Source organism: Choloepus didactylus, chromosome 6 (assembly GCF_015220235.1).
Source record: "Choloepus didactylus isolate mChoDid1 chromosome 6, mChoDid1.pri, whole genome shotgun sequence".
Lineage (NCBI taxonomy): Eukaryota > Metazoa > Chordata > Mammalia > Pilosa > Megalonychidae > Choloepus > Choloepus didactylus.
The window spans coordinates 68,768,192-68,788,092 of record NC_051312.1 but is presented as its reverse complement, the minus strand read 5'-3'; the positions used below and the strand labels follow the sequence as shown (position 1 = coordinate 68,788,092).

The following is a 19,901-nucleotide window of genomic DNA, read 5'->3' as shown; positions in this document are numbered from 1 at the left end:
CAGATTTTGTAGGGCTTTTCTTTCTTTTTCCAAAAAAGTGAACTACCTCATCAGAGGTCTCTGTAATGGAGTGTATTAACAGTCTCTTAAAAAAAAAAAAAAAAAAGAGGAGGAGAAGAGAAGACAACCCCAGTGACCATTTTTGGAAGTTGGACTGTTCTGGTTTGTCTCATCTACAGTGATTGGGCAGCCCAACGTGCAGTTCCCATCTGCATGGATAGACCACATGCCTCGCAGAGGGTGTCTGGAGAGAGATGGCCCAGGGAAGTGCAGGGACCGGATCACCAGAGGCTGACGGCAACCCCCCTCGGCTGCCCTGCATTCCATAGCTAATGGTTATCCCCATGTGGTGGGCATCACCCTAATGTGTTTGGAACTTTCCTCCCTTAGTTTTTGCTTTAAATTCTAGTACTTCCATTTTGTTCCTGTCAGAGAGACATGCTTAACTTCAAATTATCTCATCCAAAGTAAAAAAATATCATAATTATTTGGGGGAAGGGATAATAATAATAATGATAACAAATTACATGTTAGTTACAGTGTAGTGTATTTCCCATGCATTATCTCCTTTAATCCTTGTGACACTCCTCTGAGGCAGATGCTGGTATTATCCCTACAGTGCAGACGTGGAAGCTGCAGCAGAGAGAGGGCTTAAATCGAGCCTGTCCTGGATAACTCAGCTAGGAAGGGCTGCAAGACCAGGATTCCTCTGACCCTGGAGTGCAAGTGCTCCTCACGCCTCTCCAGTGCCCCCCTACGCAGCAGAGAGAAAGGGGAGCCAGGGACAAGGAAGGAAAGTGACCTGCAATCATTGCTTTGGGGGAGGAAGAAAGCCCTTTGTTAGGCCAGGGCATCTGACCCTTTACTGTTGAAGTTTGTGGGCTGCATTCACCCTTACTGTTCTTCAACTGCTGTAAAGAATAACTGGGGGGATTGTAGCAATAGTTAGAGGAAATGAGCATTTTGCCAAGTCAAAACAGGCATCCGTGTGTTAAGATTTTTAGGTGCTGCTGAGCTGCGGAACGTTCTTCAGTCCGCCTGGGGTTTTGCTGGTGCAGCATCTGTCTCTTTTTTGGAGACCCCTGCAAGCAGACAGGCGTCTCAGTGCCTGTTCAGTTGTCCTGAGTTTTGGGGCCATAGAAAGGTCCTTTGACCCGAGTTCTTTTAGAGTCCAGGTAACTTGCAGCCATCAGAAAATAAACACCCTGAAGCACAACCCTTAATATTTTTGTTTCCCTTTATAGTACTTTCCCTTCCTGAAAATCTCCACGATGTTTTGGGATACGTTTCAATGGACTCTTTATTTACTTTAATAAAGTAATATATTTGTAAAGGCTAAGTTGAACCACATTGCTCATAAGTCCCTACCCCACCTCCCCACCCACTATGCCTACTCCCTAGGACAGCTGCTTGCAGCCATTTCTTCCTGTATTTATCTCTGTGCTTTTAAATAACGTGCTTATACTGTATATATTGGCCCATCCATTTTAGACCTTATCTGTTGACGTCTTACTATGGAAGACTAGGACTTCACTCTCTAAATTGAGCACACAAATATCCCTGATCCCAACACACACCCTTCTCCTTCCAACCTCCCAATGTGGTCATAACACAATATTTGGTTTAATTCAGTGTTATTATTACAAACTTCTGTGAATTTTCACACATCATGGTTAATATGATATATTAGGACCATTTTCTTAATTGTAAAACTTTTGTTTTTTCTAGAGTTGTCACTACCTTGGTTTTTATTTGTCCAGTTTTTACATGTGTACAAAAGTGCATCTCATAGTTTCTAACAGAACTCTAAGACTCTTGAGTCCAAATGGTCAGCTAAACCGGGGAGCGTCTCAGATCCATTTTCTTCTTGGTGACATCCCTCCAGGAGCCCTCTAGCTCTGTCTCTTCTCTGGGACTATCTGGTGTTCGGGCAGCTGTGTTTTGACCTGGGAATTTCCTTCACTTCTCTCCTGTGTTAGGGCCCCACTCCCTCTTTTTTGGTTTATTCCCTCATTTTGTAGGAGCATATCCTTGCAACCTGAGGAAAGTTGCATGGAAGGTAAATTTTCTGAGACACATCATATGTCCAAAAGTCTGTTCTACTCCTATTTAATGGATAACTTGGTTTTCATCCGGTTTTCACCTTAGGCTTGTGAAACTCGATTCAGGTTTTCTCGGGGAATTCCACATGTTCACCTTGCTAATGAATACCACTCTATGTTTAATGCTGGAGAAAAAGATCATCCATGCAGGAAGAGCAGGTAAACGCTGACTTAGGTAATGTGACGTGCAGGAGAGATAGTGATGACCACTTTTGATCCCCAAATTCTCTATAGGAATTCCTGGGAACATAGATGGGCAGCACAGGATTCTGGCTCTAGGGGCAATAAGCCCGCTCTGTTCTGTCACTTTTCATTGTTAGCTCATGGCTTCCCTGTGCTTCACACATTCCCTCGTCACATGATGATAGGTGAGCTTGCTGCTTCTACTAAAATCCATAAAAGAAATACTTAGAGTACCTTTTCTGTTCTTGTCCTGATTTGTCGATGGCCAGTTGTGTATCTACTAAGCACCCAGGAGACTTTTTGGGTAATTAAACAGGTCAAAGTAAACCTCTGTTTTTGGAAATTAATTTTGATCTGTGCTATACATGACTCATTGATACTCACCCTGTTTTGCTCATATATTGCCCCAATATTTGTATTTGTTTTATATTTGTTTAGTGTTCTTTTATTGTTTGTTTTGTATTGTTTTGTTTTGTGTGCCCCTCCAGTTTTGGGGCAGACCATCACGGCTGGAAAAGAAAATGAGATTTATTTGGGAAGGAGGAAGGGAGGTAAAGAATCCACCCTAACCTGCCCTGTACCAGGACAGCTGGCAGGATGGCAGGCAGCTCAAGCCTCACCTCACCAAATCATTTTTTTAGAACCTTAATTTCATTAAAACTTGAACCCAAACATATCAGGTAGATTTCTTCCTTTCAGCCTTCTGGTTTTGGGGGCCTAGGGATTCCTGACGTACCCATGCTGAATTAAGGGACCGAGAGGAACTGTTTGTAGCAATGCTGTGGTCTCCAGAACACCTTCTTCAGTCCTTTTGTATTCTTAGAAACAAATTCACCTCTTGGCAGGAGTAAAGCCTCAGACGCCAGCTGCCAGGGCAGGGTTTCAGGTCACCAGCCTTGGAGGGCAGTGCCTGATTTCCTCTGGCACCGACAGCTGCCCCTTCTCAGTCATTCCAGCCACATGAGCACGGAGGTAACGTCCTCAAAATAGAAACCTTTGAGGAATCTGATACATCTGTGAATCATTATATTTGTCCTAAATTCTAATCTAATTTCTTAGAATTTTGAAAACACTCTAGCTTTTTATTTTTAAAATCAACTTCCTCTTAGAAAAAGTAGATCTAGCAGAGTTAGAAAGGCCTGGGCATTTTCTTTGGGGACATGCTGTGGTTGATGTGTGCTGGGCAGTGGTGTTGGCAGAACCAAGGTTTAGTCTTCACTCCAGGACTTCTCACATGTGTGTGACCTCAGGCAAGTCTATTTATCTCTAAGCTGCTATTTCCTCATCTGTAAAATGATTTCAGTAAAACCTGCCTACAGCATTGTCAAAAGGCAAGGATTAATTGAGATCACCTATATAAGAAGCACCTAGGACATGAGTTCTTTTCCTTCCTTCAGGCACAGGTGAGAAGCCCACACCCCACAGAGCTTGCTATGAGGAGCTGTCATCAAGGATTTAAGAGTCACAGGCTTCACAACTTGTGCCCAGACCTTGGCTTATTCATGTTTACTTTCTCTTTGCTAGGCATGGGGGATAGCTAAAGGAAGAAAGTTCTTTTACTTCTACCCCAGGATCTAGTGAATCTCACCTGATAATAAACCATTACAACAATAATTCTAGTAGTTATGATTTATTGAACACTTCTTATATGCCAGGCCCTTTGCCAAGCACTTTCCATTCATTCTTTCCTTTAATCTTCAGACTGTTCTGCATTAAATCTATTAGGTACTCATTATACTTACGAGAAAGCTGAGATTTCAGATTCGAGTCTGGCTTCAGAGTGTGCACGCTTTGCACTCAACATCTTGAATCTCAGCCTTACCTTCACGACCGCCATCATGTGCCCTCCATTCACCATTCCCCTTCCTGACCTCTTAACATATCAAGGACTGGGCATGATCTCTGGTTTCCAACAGGACAGTGCAGGGGCCTTTCAGTGTCCTGAGAAAAGACTCCCAAGTCTCACAACTTTCTGACTTCCCCCCAGATCTGCCCTGATGCGTGGGCAGCTGGCGAGAATTGCTGGGAGCATGGAGCTCAAGTCGAGAAACCTAGATTGAGTCACCAGTATCCCCAGGGCTCTGCTTGTGTTCCCCTCTTTCTCATAGACTCACTGCCTGCAGAAGGCACAAGGAACGACAGACATGAAACCTCGAGAGCCAGGCAGGACTGGGTGCTAGCTGCAAGCACAGGTTATTAATAAGGGTTTGGTGAAGGGATACACGGGCAGCCAATTGTCTGGAAAATGAAGGAGCAGTGCCTTTTGCCCTCAGCACCCGTAATGGTGTATAACGAGAGGATGAAAAGAGGCAGAGACACATCATCCGCATTCATCTTTTCATTGCTGATGGCCTTTCACACCAGTGATTGTGCCCCCAACTTTGCCTTTGTGTAATTTTTTTCTCCTTTTACCCGCTAATGAGACTAGGAGCTTCTTAGCAGCGGTGGCTCGCCTCATACATTTCTGTGGGCCTTTGTTTGCGTATAATTGCAGAGATGATGTGACAACATTTGAGGAAATTTACAGAAAGATCAAAGACCCCTCCCCACCCCCTCACTCCCTAACACAACGATGGCTTTTACTGTTTTGTTTTGTTTTGTTTTGTTTTGTTTCGTTTAACTTTCTTCCAGCTCAGGCATAATCTGTTCTAACATAGTGGTTCTCAGGTTCTCATTCTTACCTAAAACCCAGCAGGCAGCTGGTGCAGAAGCTGTGTCCATGTCTGTGTTTGATAGGTTCCCGTTTTTCATTTTGCCTGATACCTGTTAGGGTTTCTGAAGCGTTGATGAAGGTTCCATTCTGGCGTTGAACAGGGGAGGGCTTGGCTGCACTGCTGGAGACTGACGTCAGATGGGGAGTTGGGCCTCTTGCCCTTTGACATCGTGGCCAGAGATTCAGGACATGGATCTGGGATTTAAACCAGCACTTCCTCGGGATGTGTTTAAAGGGTTCTGTGACCAAATGAGTTTGGAAAACTTTGGGTTATACAAATTAAAAAAATGTTTATTTACTGCAGTGCTTTTAATATACTAATATTCACTGTGAATCTTAGAGGAGGTTGTATAAAAAATAATAGCTGCTGTTATTGAGTATCTTTTAGGATCTCTAGTAAGCTTTATATAGGCAATATCTCATTTAAGCTACCTAACAGCCCTGTGAGGTAGGTGCCATCATTTTCCCCATTTTAGAGACTGAGGAGGAACCTGCCCAATGCCACAATTAATTTGCAGTGCGGACAGAGTTCTGTGCTTGAGCAGGCTGAGTCCAGATCCCATGCTCTTAACCAGTGTACAGTAAGACCCCCAGGTAGGCAGTGTGACCAGGCCTTCTTTTACCTGGGACTTTCTATGGGATGGGTGCTCTGAAGAACACCAGTTTGAGAAATGCCGATTTAAACTCGGAAAGTGAGTAAGGAATGCTGGGTGGGAAAGGGAGATGGCATTTCTCTCATGAACCCATTGGGTTCTGAGGACCTTGGAAACCCCACGCTCCCAGACTTCTTGGTCTGCATCATAATAAGTTGGTAGTGCTGCGTATTCATCAGGAGAGGCAGGCATGGAAGCTTTGGAGTGGAGAGTCTAGACCGATGGCTGTCAGACTTGGCTGAATATTGGAATTTACTAAGGAGCTTTTAAAAATGCTAATGTCTGGGCCTCCCTCTCAGCGAGTCCAGTTTAACTAGTCTAAGTGGGCCCCAGGCATTGGTGATTTTTATATGTTCTTGGGTGATTTTGTTTGTTTGTCTTTGTTTTTTTGGGGGGTGGGGGTGGGGGTGGAGGTGGGGTGATTATTGTGTTTTTCTTTTTCTTCTTTCTTTTTTTTTTATTGTCTGAGTGAGTGACCTGTGTTCTTCTTTCTGGCCACATACAGCCTTATAGATCCTCTCCGTGGGCTATGCCCAGCTGTTAAGCAGAAGTTCTGGTTTGGTCACTAAGGGGCTGGGAGATAAAGCCTCAGTACTCTTATTCCTGCTGTAAGGAGGAAGAAGTGGATATAACCATCGTGCAGAACACTGCATCCACACTTTTGCTAGGAGAGCAGGGGTGAGATGTGCATTCTGGGTGATGACTTTAGCTAACTCTATATACACATTTCTTATTATGTTTATACTGTAAATAATGAGCTTCAGAGGATGTTACTATCATTTTCAGTTGAGTTAGGTAAAACTGAATAATGGAATTGTTTCTTGTTTTGGTAGTTGTGTAATAAAAGTCTTCTTTATTACTATTTCTGCAAAAAGCCTTTTTTATATGCCCTTGTCAACAAAAGACAATGATTGTTTTAACCATAAGCTATAAAGCCTTTTCTTAACATCTTCATCTTTTCAAAGGCACAACGCTAAGCTGTTCAAGGCCTAATTCCGGAGTTTTGAATTCAAGTTCAAGCTTATCCAGTTGAAGATGGATGAGTCCCAGGTTGATAAAAAGGGTTTGTAATGGGAATGTTTCTGTTGGTTTCTTACAGTACAACAAACACCTCTTCGTGCACATCGGGCATGCCAACCATTCTTATAGTGACCCATTGCTCGAATCAGTGGACATTCGTCAGATTTACGACAAATTTCCTGAAAAGAAAGGTGGCTTAAAGGAACTGTTTGGAAAGGGCCCTCAAAATGCCTTCTTCCTCGTAAAATTCTGGGTGAGTAAGATATTGCTGTGATTTCCGTGGTTTTTGTCTGAATGATTGTGTTCCGTACATGAGCACCGTGCAGCACAGCTGGCATGGATTCGAGCTGACTGCACCTTTGTGTACATCTGCAGAATCACCAGTGGATCACAGACTCATACCTGTGGGACTCGCTGCATGGTGCATCCACAGAGGGCACGTGGAAGGCGTCTGCCGTCCCTGCCAAAGGGCAAAAGAGACGCAGGGCCTCTTTGGGCTTCAGGACTCACTCATGCAGGGACAAGAGGCTTTGCAGATAGCCGAAATCACAATGGAAAACATAGGGTTTTAACTCCTGTTTTCTGTTTCTTTTCATTCCATTAAGCAAGGCAACCTAAAATTCCTCTGGAGCACAGAACCTGAGGCAAAAAGGTACTAGGATGAAGATAGAGTTATGTGTGCTAAGATTTTGTAGATGTCAGAGGATACAAAATGGTTTCGCCCAGTATATACCTTCTTCATGCTTTAAAACTAGAAGGGCAGACTTCCCCAGATGCTGGGGCTTGGCTGTTGTTCCAGGGCCTCTGAGAGGGGCTTTGCTGCCCCCTCTCCACACCGTAAGCTCAGGTCAGGGGACCTTAGAGGAGACATGAGCATAATGTGTATGTACTGGGCACGGTGGCGACCGGGCGATCTGCTAGCACAGAGAATGTATAATTCCTCAGTCTTTACAAGAATAAAAAGAAAATTGCTTCAGATGTTTGTGCTCCTTCACATGACATTAAAGGCCCCAAATGACCTGGTTTCAGGGTGTTTTCCTCTCAGGTTCTGCTAGTCCCTTTGCTCTACCTGTTCATGCTGTGCCCTGCCTGTGTATGTCTGGATGCACATTTTTTTCCTTTTCCTAATCTACCGCCTGGCCAGCCCCTCCTCTTCCTTTGAGGTAGTGGCTTCTCTGTTATACTGCCTTCCTGACCTAATCAGACCAGTGATCTCTCTTTTACTCCTATCCATTTTGTAGTTAATCAGTTCCCAGACTGTATCATAAATATTTGGATGTGTATCCCCCTCCCCTCTGGACTCTAAGTGTCCCCAACAGACCTTATTTATAAAGGCTGCTACCATTTATTGAAGGCCTCGTGTGCATTCAGCATGCATCTCACAAGTATGAGGTATAATTCATCTCATTTCAAACTAAGAAAACAGAGACCAAGAACAGGCTACTTGTTTGTAGATTGGGGACCTGGGACTTGAAATCCGATCTGTCTGACTTGAACACCTCTGCTGTTTCTGGCAGCTTAACACCGTTTGCACCCTGGCCACAGGGTCTTTCAGCCTAAGACACTCCATATCCCTGATACCAAGCATGTTTCCTACACACACAAATGCCTGACAAATAATGGGAACAAATGGGTGAATTAAAGAAAGAGATGTTTGTGTTTTAAATTCTTTGGGAAAATTTTGCAAATAAAATTTAGTTAGTTCGATTTCTTTTTTCCTTCCATGATAACTAGATTTCATTTCTCATGCTTCCATATTGAAATTTGGATTATGGAAGTAGCCTTTTACTTATATTGATGTTCTTCGAGTCAGGAACCGTGTGGACAATCTGAAAAGGAGATAACAGCCACTTTCTCCTTCTAACTTGGTAGCTGCCAGCTAGTGATTTGAATGGTGGTTGGGGGATTATTAATTCCAATATTAATGGTAGCACACAGTCCTCAAAGTATAGCCCATTGGTCCCTAGGGCGTTCTTCAGGACCCTTTTAGTGGATCCGCAAGGTGAAAACTATTTTCAGTGTAATTCTGAGATGTAATTTGCCTTTTGCACTCTGCTGATAAATAATACTGATGGTACAAAAGCAGTGGGGTAAAACCGCTAGCACCTTAGCATGACTTAGGACAAGTGGCTCAGTTATTATGTACTCATAGTTAAAAAAAAAAAACCAAGTACACCAAGAATGTCCTTTGTGAGTTTTATTACATCTTGAACCTCAAGTACACACTGAAAATGAACACAGTGAGCCTGTCACTTCAAGGAAAACAACTGACAGTATTTGTTACCAGGGATAAAATTCAAGCTTTTTACGTGAGATTTAGATTTTTAGAAAACTTGTATTTACCCATGGTCTTGACAGCTTCTCAATACTTAATTGCTTTTCTGATGAGAGCCACAGCAATGTTAAATGATTGTGATTTTTTGATGTTGTACAAGATAGACCACTGGATTTTAGTGTAACAGGGTATGACAAGTTCATTGATATGGTTTCAGATTCCAAACTGCAATCTTGAAGAAACTACCACTTGTTGAGTTTTGATATAGTACCAAAGAAAAATATCCATAATTATCGGAAAAGCCTATTAAAATTCTCTTCCATTTTCCAACTACATAATCGGTATGAGTCCAGATTTTCCTCATAGACTTCAACCAAAATAACATTTCATAACAAATTGAATATAGAAACAAGTATGAGAATTCAACTATTTTCCATTAAAGTCAGACATTAAATAGATTTGTAAAATATAAAATAGCATCAATCTTCTTACAATTTTTTTGTTTTTGAAAATATAGGTATGTTTAATACGTGTTATATTAACATGCAGTGATCTTATTATTTTGAAATGAAGTAATAAATATTTTTAAATTTTCTGTTTTCATTTCTAATACAGAAAATATAGCTAGATATAATACACACAAACAAAAGCTCTTTGGGTTCCTCAGTAATTTTTCAGACCATAAAGGGGATCCTGAGATGAAGAAGTTTGAGGACTACCAATGTAAAGCATATCAAAAGAGGTGTCCTATCCAGGTGAATTTTTTTTTTTAATCTGAAATTATAGGAGATGATTTTAATAAACTATTTTCAGTACCTTCAAATTAAGCGGCACTAGTTTTTGATAAGATTTCTCACAATAGCATATATTTGAATCTAAAGTGGTTTGGAAGGCACTCAGAAAGTTATTTTTGCTCCCCAAATTTCCCTCTCTCTTTTACTCAGTGAACAATTTTAATGAACCCTCTCAGTGATGGGATCCTCATAAATTCCCAGATAATGAGGTCTAGAATGCAGATGTTTAGAGAATGGTGGCCAAGGCTGGATGGGCAAATTAAGAAATAAGTAACCTGGGATCAAAGATTTGTTTATTAAATTAAGATTATGCAGAATTAAAATTGAGCACTTCTATGAATATGATAGAAAACATCACTCCTTCAGTATAATTGTTAGAATTACTTAACCTTTTAAAGAAACTCAATTGGAATGACATTGAAATAAATGAAGAAAAGCTATTTAAATTAGGCTGCAGTTTGCTGCAATTTGAAATCCTATTGGCTTCCTCTAAAACTCAGTAAGAATGAATTTACACATAGAATAATATCTTTCGTTGGATGTCACTAGGCACTTCCACTGGACGTTTCTTAAGTAGATTTAACACTCCCTTTGAATCATGTTTTGTATTAGCAGTTTGTTTAGCAGATTTGCTTATTTTCATGTGAATTCAGTGCATTTCAACAGAGCCCCTGTACCCAGTACCCTTTCTTCTGCACCCTGTTTCCTGCTCCTCAAAGTGCCTGAAGTCTCTAAGTTGTTATAATCAGGGTGATATTTTTTTTTCCTAATTAGAAAATTTTACTGAAACTTAAGGCAATTAAATAATTTTTGTATTACAAGTTTACACCCATTATTATAAGATCCTGAAAATGAGTTGACAGTAATGAACAAATTTCCATATGATGTTGTGGGTCAGGTCCAATATTAGTGTGGTCTACCTCAATATCAATGAAAGATACTTTTAAACTAAGAGAAAAAATAATTCAAGTGGCTCAACCACATAATATTGTTGTTCCTGATGGACATATGTAGGATTGTTAGAAGCAGCATGTGGAGGGAGAAATTATGCAAAAGACCTAAGAAAACTGCTGAAAATGACAGGAACACATCAGGGACAGCATTCAGAGAATGTGTGGTGGTTCCTTCTGCTGTGGGCAGGCAAAAAGGAAAGGAGAAGGCTAGCACATTCAGCCAGCTCTTAATTTGTTCATTTTATTGTTTGCAGAATGTTTGCAGAAATTCTGTTTGCAGAATGTCTCCTACCTCCCCCTGGGTTCTGTCAGGCTGGGCCGGGTCAGGTGCTTGCTCTGGGAGAAACACTGCGTGCTCCCTAATGTACCTGCTCATAAACCCAAGCCGTGGGCCCCTCAGCTCTTCTCTGCCAGTTGGCGCTGAGATGACTGGGAGGGCAGTGACTCAGGCTGTAAATGGAAGGCAGAGCCAAGGATGCCAGCCCAGGAGGCCCTCCACAACGGGAGTCTCACAGCCTCTCATGCCTTAGTGGTGCGCAACACCCAAGAGCCCCCGGCATCGGGCTGTTGATCTAATAAGATTCTTTAATTTCTTTAAAGGACTTTATTGAGGTTAATTTACATACCACAGAATTCGCTCGTTTTATAAGTGCACAGTTCAGTGATTTTTAGAAAATTGATAGAATTGTGTAACCATCACTACAATCTTTTTTTCAGATGTTTCCATCACTCCAAAAAGATCCCATTCCCCCCCAGCTCCAGGCAACAACTCATCTACTTTTTGTCTCTAGATTTCCGTTTTCTGGACATTTCATGTAAACGGAATCATTCAGCGTGTGGTCTTCTGCATCTGGCTTCTTTGACTTATCATAATGCTTCTGAGATGCATTCAGGTTGTAGCATGAGTTAGTATTAGTTCCTTTTTATTGCTGAGTAGTATCCCATTGTATGGATATACCACATTTTACTTATGCATTCATCAGAGGGTGGATGTTTGGATTGTTTCCACTTTAGGCCATGATGAATAATGCTGCTGTGAACAGCACATGTAAGTCTTCGAGTGGTCAGAGGTTTTCATATCTCCTGCATGGATTCCTAGGAGTGAAATTGCTAGGTCACATGGTAAATTACATTTCACTTCTTAAGAAGTCGCCTGACGGTTTTCTTAAGTGTTTATACCATTTTACATTCCCACCCCAGTGAGATTTTAGAAGTCACCAGCAGCCGTTCCCCAGGAAGAGATGAAATTTGAAATCCTATTGGCTTCCAATATGCCTCGGGGCATTTTAAGCAGGAGGGGAGGAGGTTGGTGGGTAAAGGCCCTGAGACAAGGTATACAGGTACAGGGGAGGCGCATTGAGGTGCACTACATCTGGGCCTTCACTTGTGTGGGAAGCATGGGTGGGTGGGAAAAATTCAGATAGACAAGGAATCTAGATTTAGTCGCAGTCAGTAGTTATAACAGTTTTTGAGCCAGGAGAGTGATGGGATTCTTTGTACTGAGTGTTACAGAGACTTTCTCTGCATTTCACCCTTTCTAATTTTATTCATTTCCTTCTCATGACAACCTCGTATTTATTTCCATTCTTCTTTTTATTCACTCCTGTGCATTTTGATTCTACTTTGTAGTTAATTTGAAAGAGAGGAAAAATGAACTTACAGGATTGGAAGAAAAGGGTTTCCTCTCTTTTCAGAAAGCAGTGTGTGAACCTTCTTTGAGCCAAGCACTATACGTGATATTATTTAATCCTTGGGAAGTACATATGATTATTCCAACCTTACACATAAAGAAACTGAGTCACAGAGAGGCAACGTGACTTCTGCAAAGTCACACAGCTAATCAACACCCCATCTGCTGGACTCCTGAATCCAGGCTCTTGCCACCAGACCCTTGCACGCATGGTCTCTGCAGAAGTACACTTAGATGGGAGCCCCCGATAGGAGCTGATGCAGCAGCATATGTGCTATCATTATGCAGTACACTGGTGTATGCTTACACGGGAACTGAGGTGAATAAAATTCAGTGTAGATCCTCTAAGTCTTACTAGAAAAATCAGTGAAATCTGTTAGCTGCCTTTGGGGGTAAAAGTAACATAGTTTTTACATTATGATTATAAAGACAACATCGTAATATCCTAGACAGTCTTGTAAATATTTTTAGTCATTCCTAAATGCATCAGTAATAGAACCTAATATGATACATGTGTATGTAGTTTTTTAATCAAAGAATACATTTAATTTAGTACCCTGCTTTTCTCATGTATCAGACACCCTTCCATGTAGCCATATGTCTTCATAATCTTATCATTTTTTATCGACTACATAAGTATCCTGTTTCCTGGGTATATTATAATTGAACTATTCTTATTTTTGTTAGATATTGATATTATGGTTTTGAATGTAGGTGTTTGTGTACATATATATAAATAACAAAGATGCTTTCTAAAACTGTAGCAGTTACTCAAGCAGTGAGTGAGTATAGCAGGTATCTTTATCAGCCTTGCATGGCATAATTGAAAACAGCTACAAAGCCAACTTTGTTTTTTGAACTCATCCATACATGCAATTACTTTTTCTTTCTACTGAAAAGCCTTTTATCCTTCCTTATTCTTTAGAAGAAAAACTACTATTCAGATTAAACATAGTGTACTCCCACAATTTTTTATCTCTTTAAATTGGCATGCTTCATGGAGTTGAGATCATAGCCCCCTTGCTCACCCCCAGGCAGAGGAGTAAGTTATGAGGTGGTTGTTACCGCTGCCCTTTGTAACCCCTTAGCCAGTGTAGAAAGCAGTTTGCCAGACCCTAGCACCTGAGCTGAGTTATGTGCTTTGGTAGTACTATACACATTGAATTTTAGCTTACATTCAAATCCCTAAGTAATTATCTCAGGAAAATCACACATTGATGCTGCGTTGAAATTGTTATGGTTGAAGAGGATTATGGAGTCAGACTTGTTATAAGTGAAGCCAATATTTGTCATCGGAAGATAACCATGCTTCTTTTCCTTATAAACAATGATTGGATGCTTTGTAGGTGCTGAAGAGGGAAGATGTCATCCACAAGTGGACAGAGCGATGCTTCATTTCAGTGTTGAGATGTGTGCGGATGGGTTGGCAGTTACATGGTAGACAGTGCAGTTAATTTAAGACAAGATGTCAACTGTCTTGGAACTGATCATAGAATTTTCAAAGCTAGAAGAGGCGAGCCTGATTCATTTATAAAGGACAAAAACCCAAGTGCAGCTTGCAGTTGATTCTCAAAAGTTAATTTCCAGCCATTTGTAGTTTACTTTAAGGAAATAAAATTATGAATTTAACCAAATACGAAATGCAGATGAAACTAATATTTTTAGGTGGGCTTCAAAATGATACTCTGTCCTAACAGTGCTAAAGAGTATCAAGACTATGAGCACTAGTTAAAAAAAAAAAAAAAAAAAAAGGCAGCATGTTACTAGCATGTATTCATAAATTTTACAGCCAAAAGTTATTCAGAAGAAACTTTAGTGTGATGAAGGCTTAGTCTCAAACTTTGATTGGAATAATAGAAAAGAAAGTAATATGAAAATGAAGTTATGGATATGTATCCTATATGCTAAAAGAAATTTGTATATACATGTAATATAATGCTCCTTTTTTTCTCCCAAATCATTATTAAATTAGTGGTGTCTTAGAAACCAGGATATATTATGTTACCCTGTGGTAATTAATAGTATTTGCTTTTTAAAATTCTTGGAATAATGATCTTTCGATATAAACAATAATCAATATATTCACAGTCACTTAATTCACTTTTTTAACCCCCCCCCCCTTTTTTTTAAGGAAGTAAAACAAAGTTTAGTTTTACCAACCATGACAAATGTGAGAAGACTTTATAAAACAGATTAAGGAGATGCAAGTTATCTGGGAAAAGGGCATCTTTTAGAATATGCTTTCATCTTGGTAGGAATGAAATCATACTTGTTCTAAAAAATGACAGCCACTATGAATAAAAAAAAAAAACAAATACTTGGCTTTATTTAAGGAGAAGAAACCAGGTGCACAATGGAACTAGCAGAATGGGGGTTTCAGCCTGTTTCTAATTGGATTCTGAATGATTGAGGTTGGAATTATAGATGTGAGTTTATCATTTTGGTACCAAATGTCCTTGTTGCTATTTTTGGGAGAGGAAGTTAGGAATCATTTGTTCCCCGTATGTTTTAGACTGCTGTTAGTAAGAAAGGGTCTTGCATTTCTGCCTATTCTATCTCATCTAAAAATGTGTTAAATTCTGAAATTACCTGAATATTAAATGATGGAATGATTTAAGTGGAAGATTAGCAAGAAATACCTCCGTATTCAGAGATGCTTGTGAGGCTAATGCACGTTAAATTCCCTTTCAGTGGACCGTGTTTATATGATTATTATAACCTACGGCCTGTTATTTTGAGAAATCGCCTCCTGATGAGTAGGCCCTGAAATCCAGGTGGAGGAATAGGGGACTCAGTGGCCTTGCATGCCCACCCATTTTAGTTTGATTTTATGGGGGGAGAGGGGGTAACCTGGGGCTTTTTAGCACTTTCTGCATTGGCTGTTGCCTAATGTTTCCTTCCTGCTGTCCCAGCCCTGTGTCCTAAACTTCCTTGTTGGCTTTCCCCAGGGACCCGGAATCCTATGACTAGCCTTTGTTTATCCAGCAGTGCAGTGCATATAATAGATTTCAACAGTTGTTTCTTTTTTTAAATTAGCTGGCTAAAAAGTCGTTTTATTTATTCCAGACAGTAAACAGTCCTAGAAAAATTGCTGTACATCAAGCCCTCTAACTACCACTTAGCCAACTCATGGTAAGCACCTGATCGTTTGTTGAGCAAACATCCTCAAGGAGTTCACAAAAGGGGGAGGAAACCTAAAGAGATTCACACAAAAGCTTTCCCCAGTTATCTCTGGAGTTGTCAGAGCCTTGTAGAAACGTTTTAATTATTTGAATTAGTAAGAAATATACACATCACTAGTGAGTCATTCACCAAAGATACAATCAGCTCTCCTTTGTTCCTAGGGAATTGGAGAAACAAACACGAGTGAGATGGTTCTGGCTTCCAGACCTCAAGTTCTCATGGGGGCGGCAGACACACAGGCAGATGTGACTGCACCCTGGGATAGGAGCTGTCATGGAAGTGTGGGCATAGGTTGCTGTGGAAACACAGAGGTAGACCCTTTTTGCCTGAGAACATTCTAGAAGGCTTCACAGAGACTTGGCATTGGAATGAATCTTGAAAGAATTTGGTAATGGAAGAGGAGTGGGAAAGGTTTTGCAAGGAAAGGAGACACTGGTACAGAGACAGGGAATCCTATTGGGAGGTAGCAAGGGGTCCCAGTGGCTGCTGGGGCTTATAGATCTTTGACACTGGTGAGAGATGAGGTTGAAAATATTGATCAGAGGGCAGTCACCTTAAAAGACCCGTCTTGAATCCCTTGAAAACATAAGGAACAGGACAGCCTGGTAAATGGGCACAAAAGCCTACTCTTGCTATTTCTCCAATTCTTTAATCCCTTAACCCAACCCCAGCCATGCCACAGATACATCCCCCCTTCCTCCCAGCCTTGGAGTCTAAGGTGTTCAGGCAGAATGTCTAAAGTTGAGCATTTCCTTGACCTCTGACGGCTGTTACTCCAATGCTTTTTGTCCTGGGTCATTTGGCTTAGTTGTTGCTAACAAAGCCCCAGGGTCAGTGGTCTGTCCTTTCTTGTGTGGAGCTATTTAACTCTGCTGCCTGTCATGGTTACAGACTGAGATCCAGAGCCACTCTCCTGCTGAGAGCTGCTGCTACCAGGTCCAGGGGAGAGCAGACACACTGTGCACTCACGCTTCCCAGCACTTACCCAGCTGTTGGAGGCACCATTGGCTTTACTCTGTAACTTATGCCATTTTACCTCAAGAAAAGCCTGAGAAGGAAAAAACTGAAGTAGCACAGTCAGGATGGCTGCTTATTTCCAAAACCAGTTTTGCAAGGAATAGATGGATTATCTGGAACAGACATAAATCCCTTAAGGGATGTGGTCAGTGGTCTGAATTTAGACCTAGACCCTTGCTGATGTCTGAAATCCCTTTTCCCTGTGCGGTGCACATCCAAGGTACAGCCTATCTACCCACCCCCATTTCAGTTTTGTTTTTAAATTACAAAAATAATACAAGCTTATTGTAAACAGTTCAAAAGAATACAGAATAAAAAGTGAGAGTTCCCCTGCACACACATGCCCATCACCAAATCCTAATTTGTAATGTATCCTTGCAGAGTTTTAAAAATGTGCATCTACAAACATTGTATTACACATATACGTAGTTTGTTTTTACTAGAAAAGGATTATGCCCTAGTTATTATTCTGCAACTTCATTTTGTTTCCACTTAAAATTTCTTTGGCATAAGATGTCTTCTTACAGCAATGAGAACTGGAAGCAAAGTCCCAATTTTTGTTACTTTTTTTTTTGTTAAAGTTGACTTTGTTAGTGGGATTGCCAGATTTGGCAAATAAAAATACAGGTTGCCCAATTAAATTTGAATCTCAGATAAGCCACACATACAGCGTAAGTATATGTGTGTCCAGTGTCATATTTGGGACACAGAAATACTAAAAGATTACTTGTAGTTTATCTGAAATTCAGATTTAACTGGGTGGCCTGTATTTTATTTGGCAGCCCTACACTTTTTAGTTAATTACATATGATTGATTGGTTTTTATTGTTGTTGTTCTATGTAACACTTCTCATGCAAAAAAAAAAAAAAAGCAACTCCACTCCAGAAAAGGGTCATGTGTCCTGGTTAGGCAAGGGCCTCAGGGCCTGTGTTCAAATACCTGAGCACGTGATGGTTAAGGACAAGTTCAGCTGGGGGCCCCATTACTCATTAACTGCCTTCAGTGGAAAGAACTGGCCTGTGCATTGGCTTTGTCCTTTCGGTTGAGACCCCGGCTCTTTCATCCCAGTCATCGTGTGAAGTGGCCAGTGGAAGTTACCTGAAGTCATGTGGGTGATATTAATTAAATTCTTTTTTGTAATGAATGCTGGTATTTGTAGGAATTTGCAATGCAAACAACCAGCCTTTCAAGCAGTGCATATTGTAATTAGACCAAGCTTTTAAGATTCTTTGATGTACTAAATGTTTATGAAATTCAAATAGGGGTCCCAATCTGCACAATAAAGGGGCCCTCCATGGTGTTTTTTTTTTTAAATCCATTTTGTAGATGTAAATATATGCCATAATTAGTGGGAAGTAACTTGAAGAGCCTGGTTCAGTTTATTCCTATTATTATTATTTAAAACAGCTGTGGCAGGAGGACTAGGGCTGCTGGCCCGACCTGATGGGCTGAGGCGTAATGGTCCCAAGTGAACACATTCCCAGGCCCGCTTCCCCGAGGACAGCGCCTCCGTCTCCACAAATGCAGGCTGCCTTGCTAGGGAGTTGCCCCACGGTCATCCCTGCCTCCCCACCTCAGCCTCAGGATGCCAATGGGAGCTGGCTTGGGGTGGGGTGGAGGGGCTAGGCCAGGATGCAAAGGAGAAGGGTGGGGAGGAGGGCTTGGAGGCGGCCAGCCTCCTCCAGACGCCTCTGCCCGGCGCCACCTCTGGGGCACGTCTGCCTGACAGCTCTCCGCCCGGTGCAGGGCGATTGTCCTTCAGTGCCTGTGGGAGCGGCTGCGAGGCCTGCTCTGTGTGCCCTGCTGGCTGAGCCTCCCCAGGTGGCAGGTCTGGACAGCCACCCACAGCAGGGCCCAGCTCCCAGTGCCACCTGCCAAGAAGCCAGATGCTGCCATTGGAAAAAAAAAAATTGCTTCACAATTTGAAATCTTGGTCCTTTGATCATTGCTCAGAGAGGATGAAGAGAACAGGTTCAAAGGGGGTGGTTTGAAAACGCCAGTGTCTTTTTGCATCCATCAGTGCCTATTATACTGTCTCTTGTCAGGGATGATCCTCTTGATGTTTTCATTTTTGCAACCAACTAATTCCTGCTCAGCCCTTCCAAGTCCTCAGGGAGGAAGGGAGAGATGGGGTAGGAAGGACTCGTCTGCTGCTTTCCTGACCCAGGAGCTCCTGCCCCTCCTCCCACCAGGCTAAGGGGTTATCTGCTCCCCCCTGTTCAAGCAGGCGTTTTTCCTCTGAAATCAGTGACAAAGTAGTTGTCATCAGCCAAATGCTGCTTCTGCATGAGCTGCACACTCCCTTTCCTCACTTGGCCACAGAGCTCTCTTGCTGGCTCCTGGTCCTGCCCTGAGGAGCTGGTTTCCAGACCCCTGAAGCTTTGCAGGGACCATCACTCTATCCCCTGGGCCAGCCCTCCCCTCAGAGGAATGGGAACCCACAGAACTGGGCTAGGCCCTATTTTTCCTTATCAAGAAAATGGGAAGGATCATTCTCTGAAGAATATTAGATTTTGAATATTTAAGAAAAAAGTATGAAATGAAACAACTGAAAACATCCATGAACAAATGGACTTACTGAATGAGAGTTAATAGTGGAAAAACCAATCCAAAATCTTGTCATGGGCTGTGCTGGTTTGAATCTATTATGTATCCCAGAAAAGGCCATGCTCTATAATACACTCTTGTGGGGGCAGACCTATTATGGGTGGACTCTTTGGATTAGGTTGTTTCCATGGAGATGTGACCCACCCAACTGTGGGTGAGATCTTTGATTAGATTATTTCCATGGAGGTGTGATCCTGAATGGGTGGGTCTTGATTAGTTTGCTTGAGTCCTTAAGAGAGTGTAGGGGCTGACACAGACCCAGACGCTTGGAGATGCAGACATAAAGACGTTTCGAGATGCTAAGCTAAGAGATGAAGCTCAGAATTTGCCCTGGAGAAACTAAGAAAAGAACTCCAGACACTTAGAAATGTCTTAGGAGAACAAACAAGGATGCACAGGAGCTGAGATAGAGAAGCTAAAAGAGACAGAAGCCCAGAGACATTTTGGAGAAAGCAGTTTGAAACCAGAACCTGGGAACAAAGGACCAGCAGACACCAGCCATGTGCCTTCCCAGCTGACAGAGGTGTTCCGGACGCCATTGGCCTTTCTTCAGTGAAGGTATCCTCTTGTTGATGCCTTAGTTTGGAGACTTTTATGACCTTAGAACAGTAAATTTGTAACCTAATAAGTCCCCTTTATGAGAGCCAATCCATTTCTGGTATTTTGCATAACGGCAGCTTTAGCAAACCGGAACAGGGGCCTTAGCCGTT

General features: G+C 41.7%; 1 protein-coding gene across 4 annotated transcripts in view; it reads left to right on the top strand.

Moving 5' to 3' along the window:
• Nucleotides 1-19,901, top strand: part of TEAD1 (TEA domain transcription factor 1) — a 279,289-nt gene that overhangs the window by 225,913 nt on the left and 33,475 nt on the right. For all 4 annotated transcript variants that reach the window (XM_037839922.1, XM_037839921.1, XM_037839920.1 and 1 more), the window contains one exon: nt 6,751-6,924. In XM_037839922.1, coding sequence (XP_037695850.1) covers nt 6,751-6,924 — 174 coding nt within the window. The remainder of the gene's footprint in view (nt 1-6,750; nt 6,925-19,901) is intronic.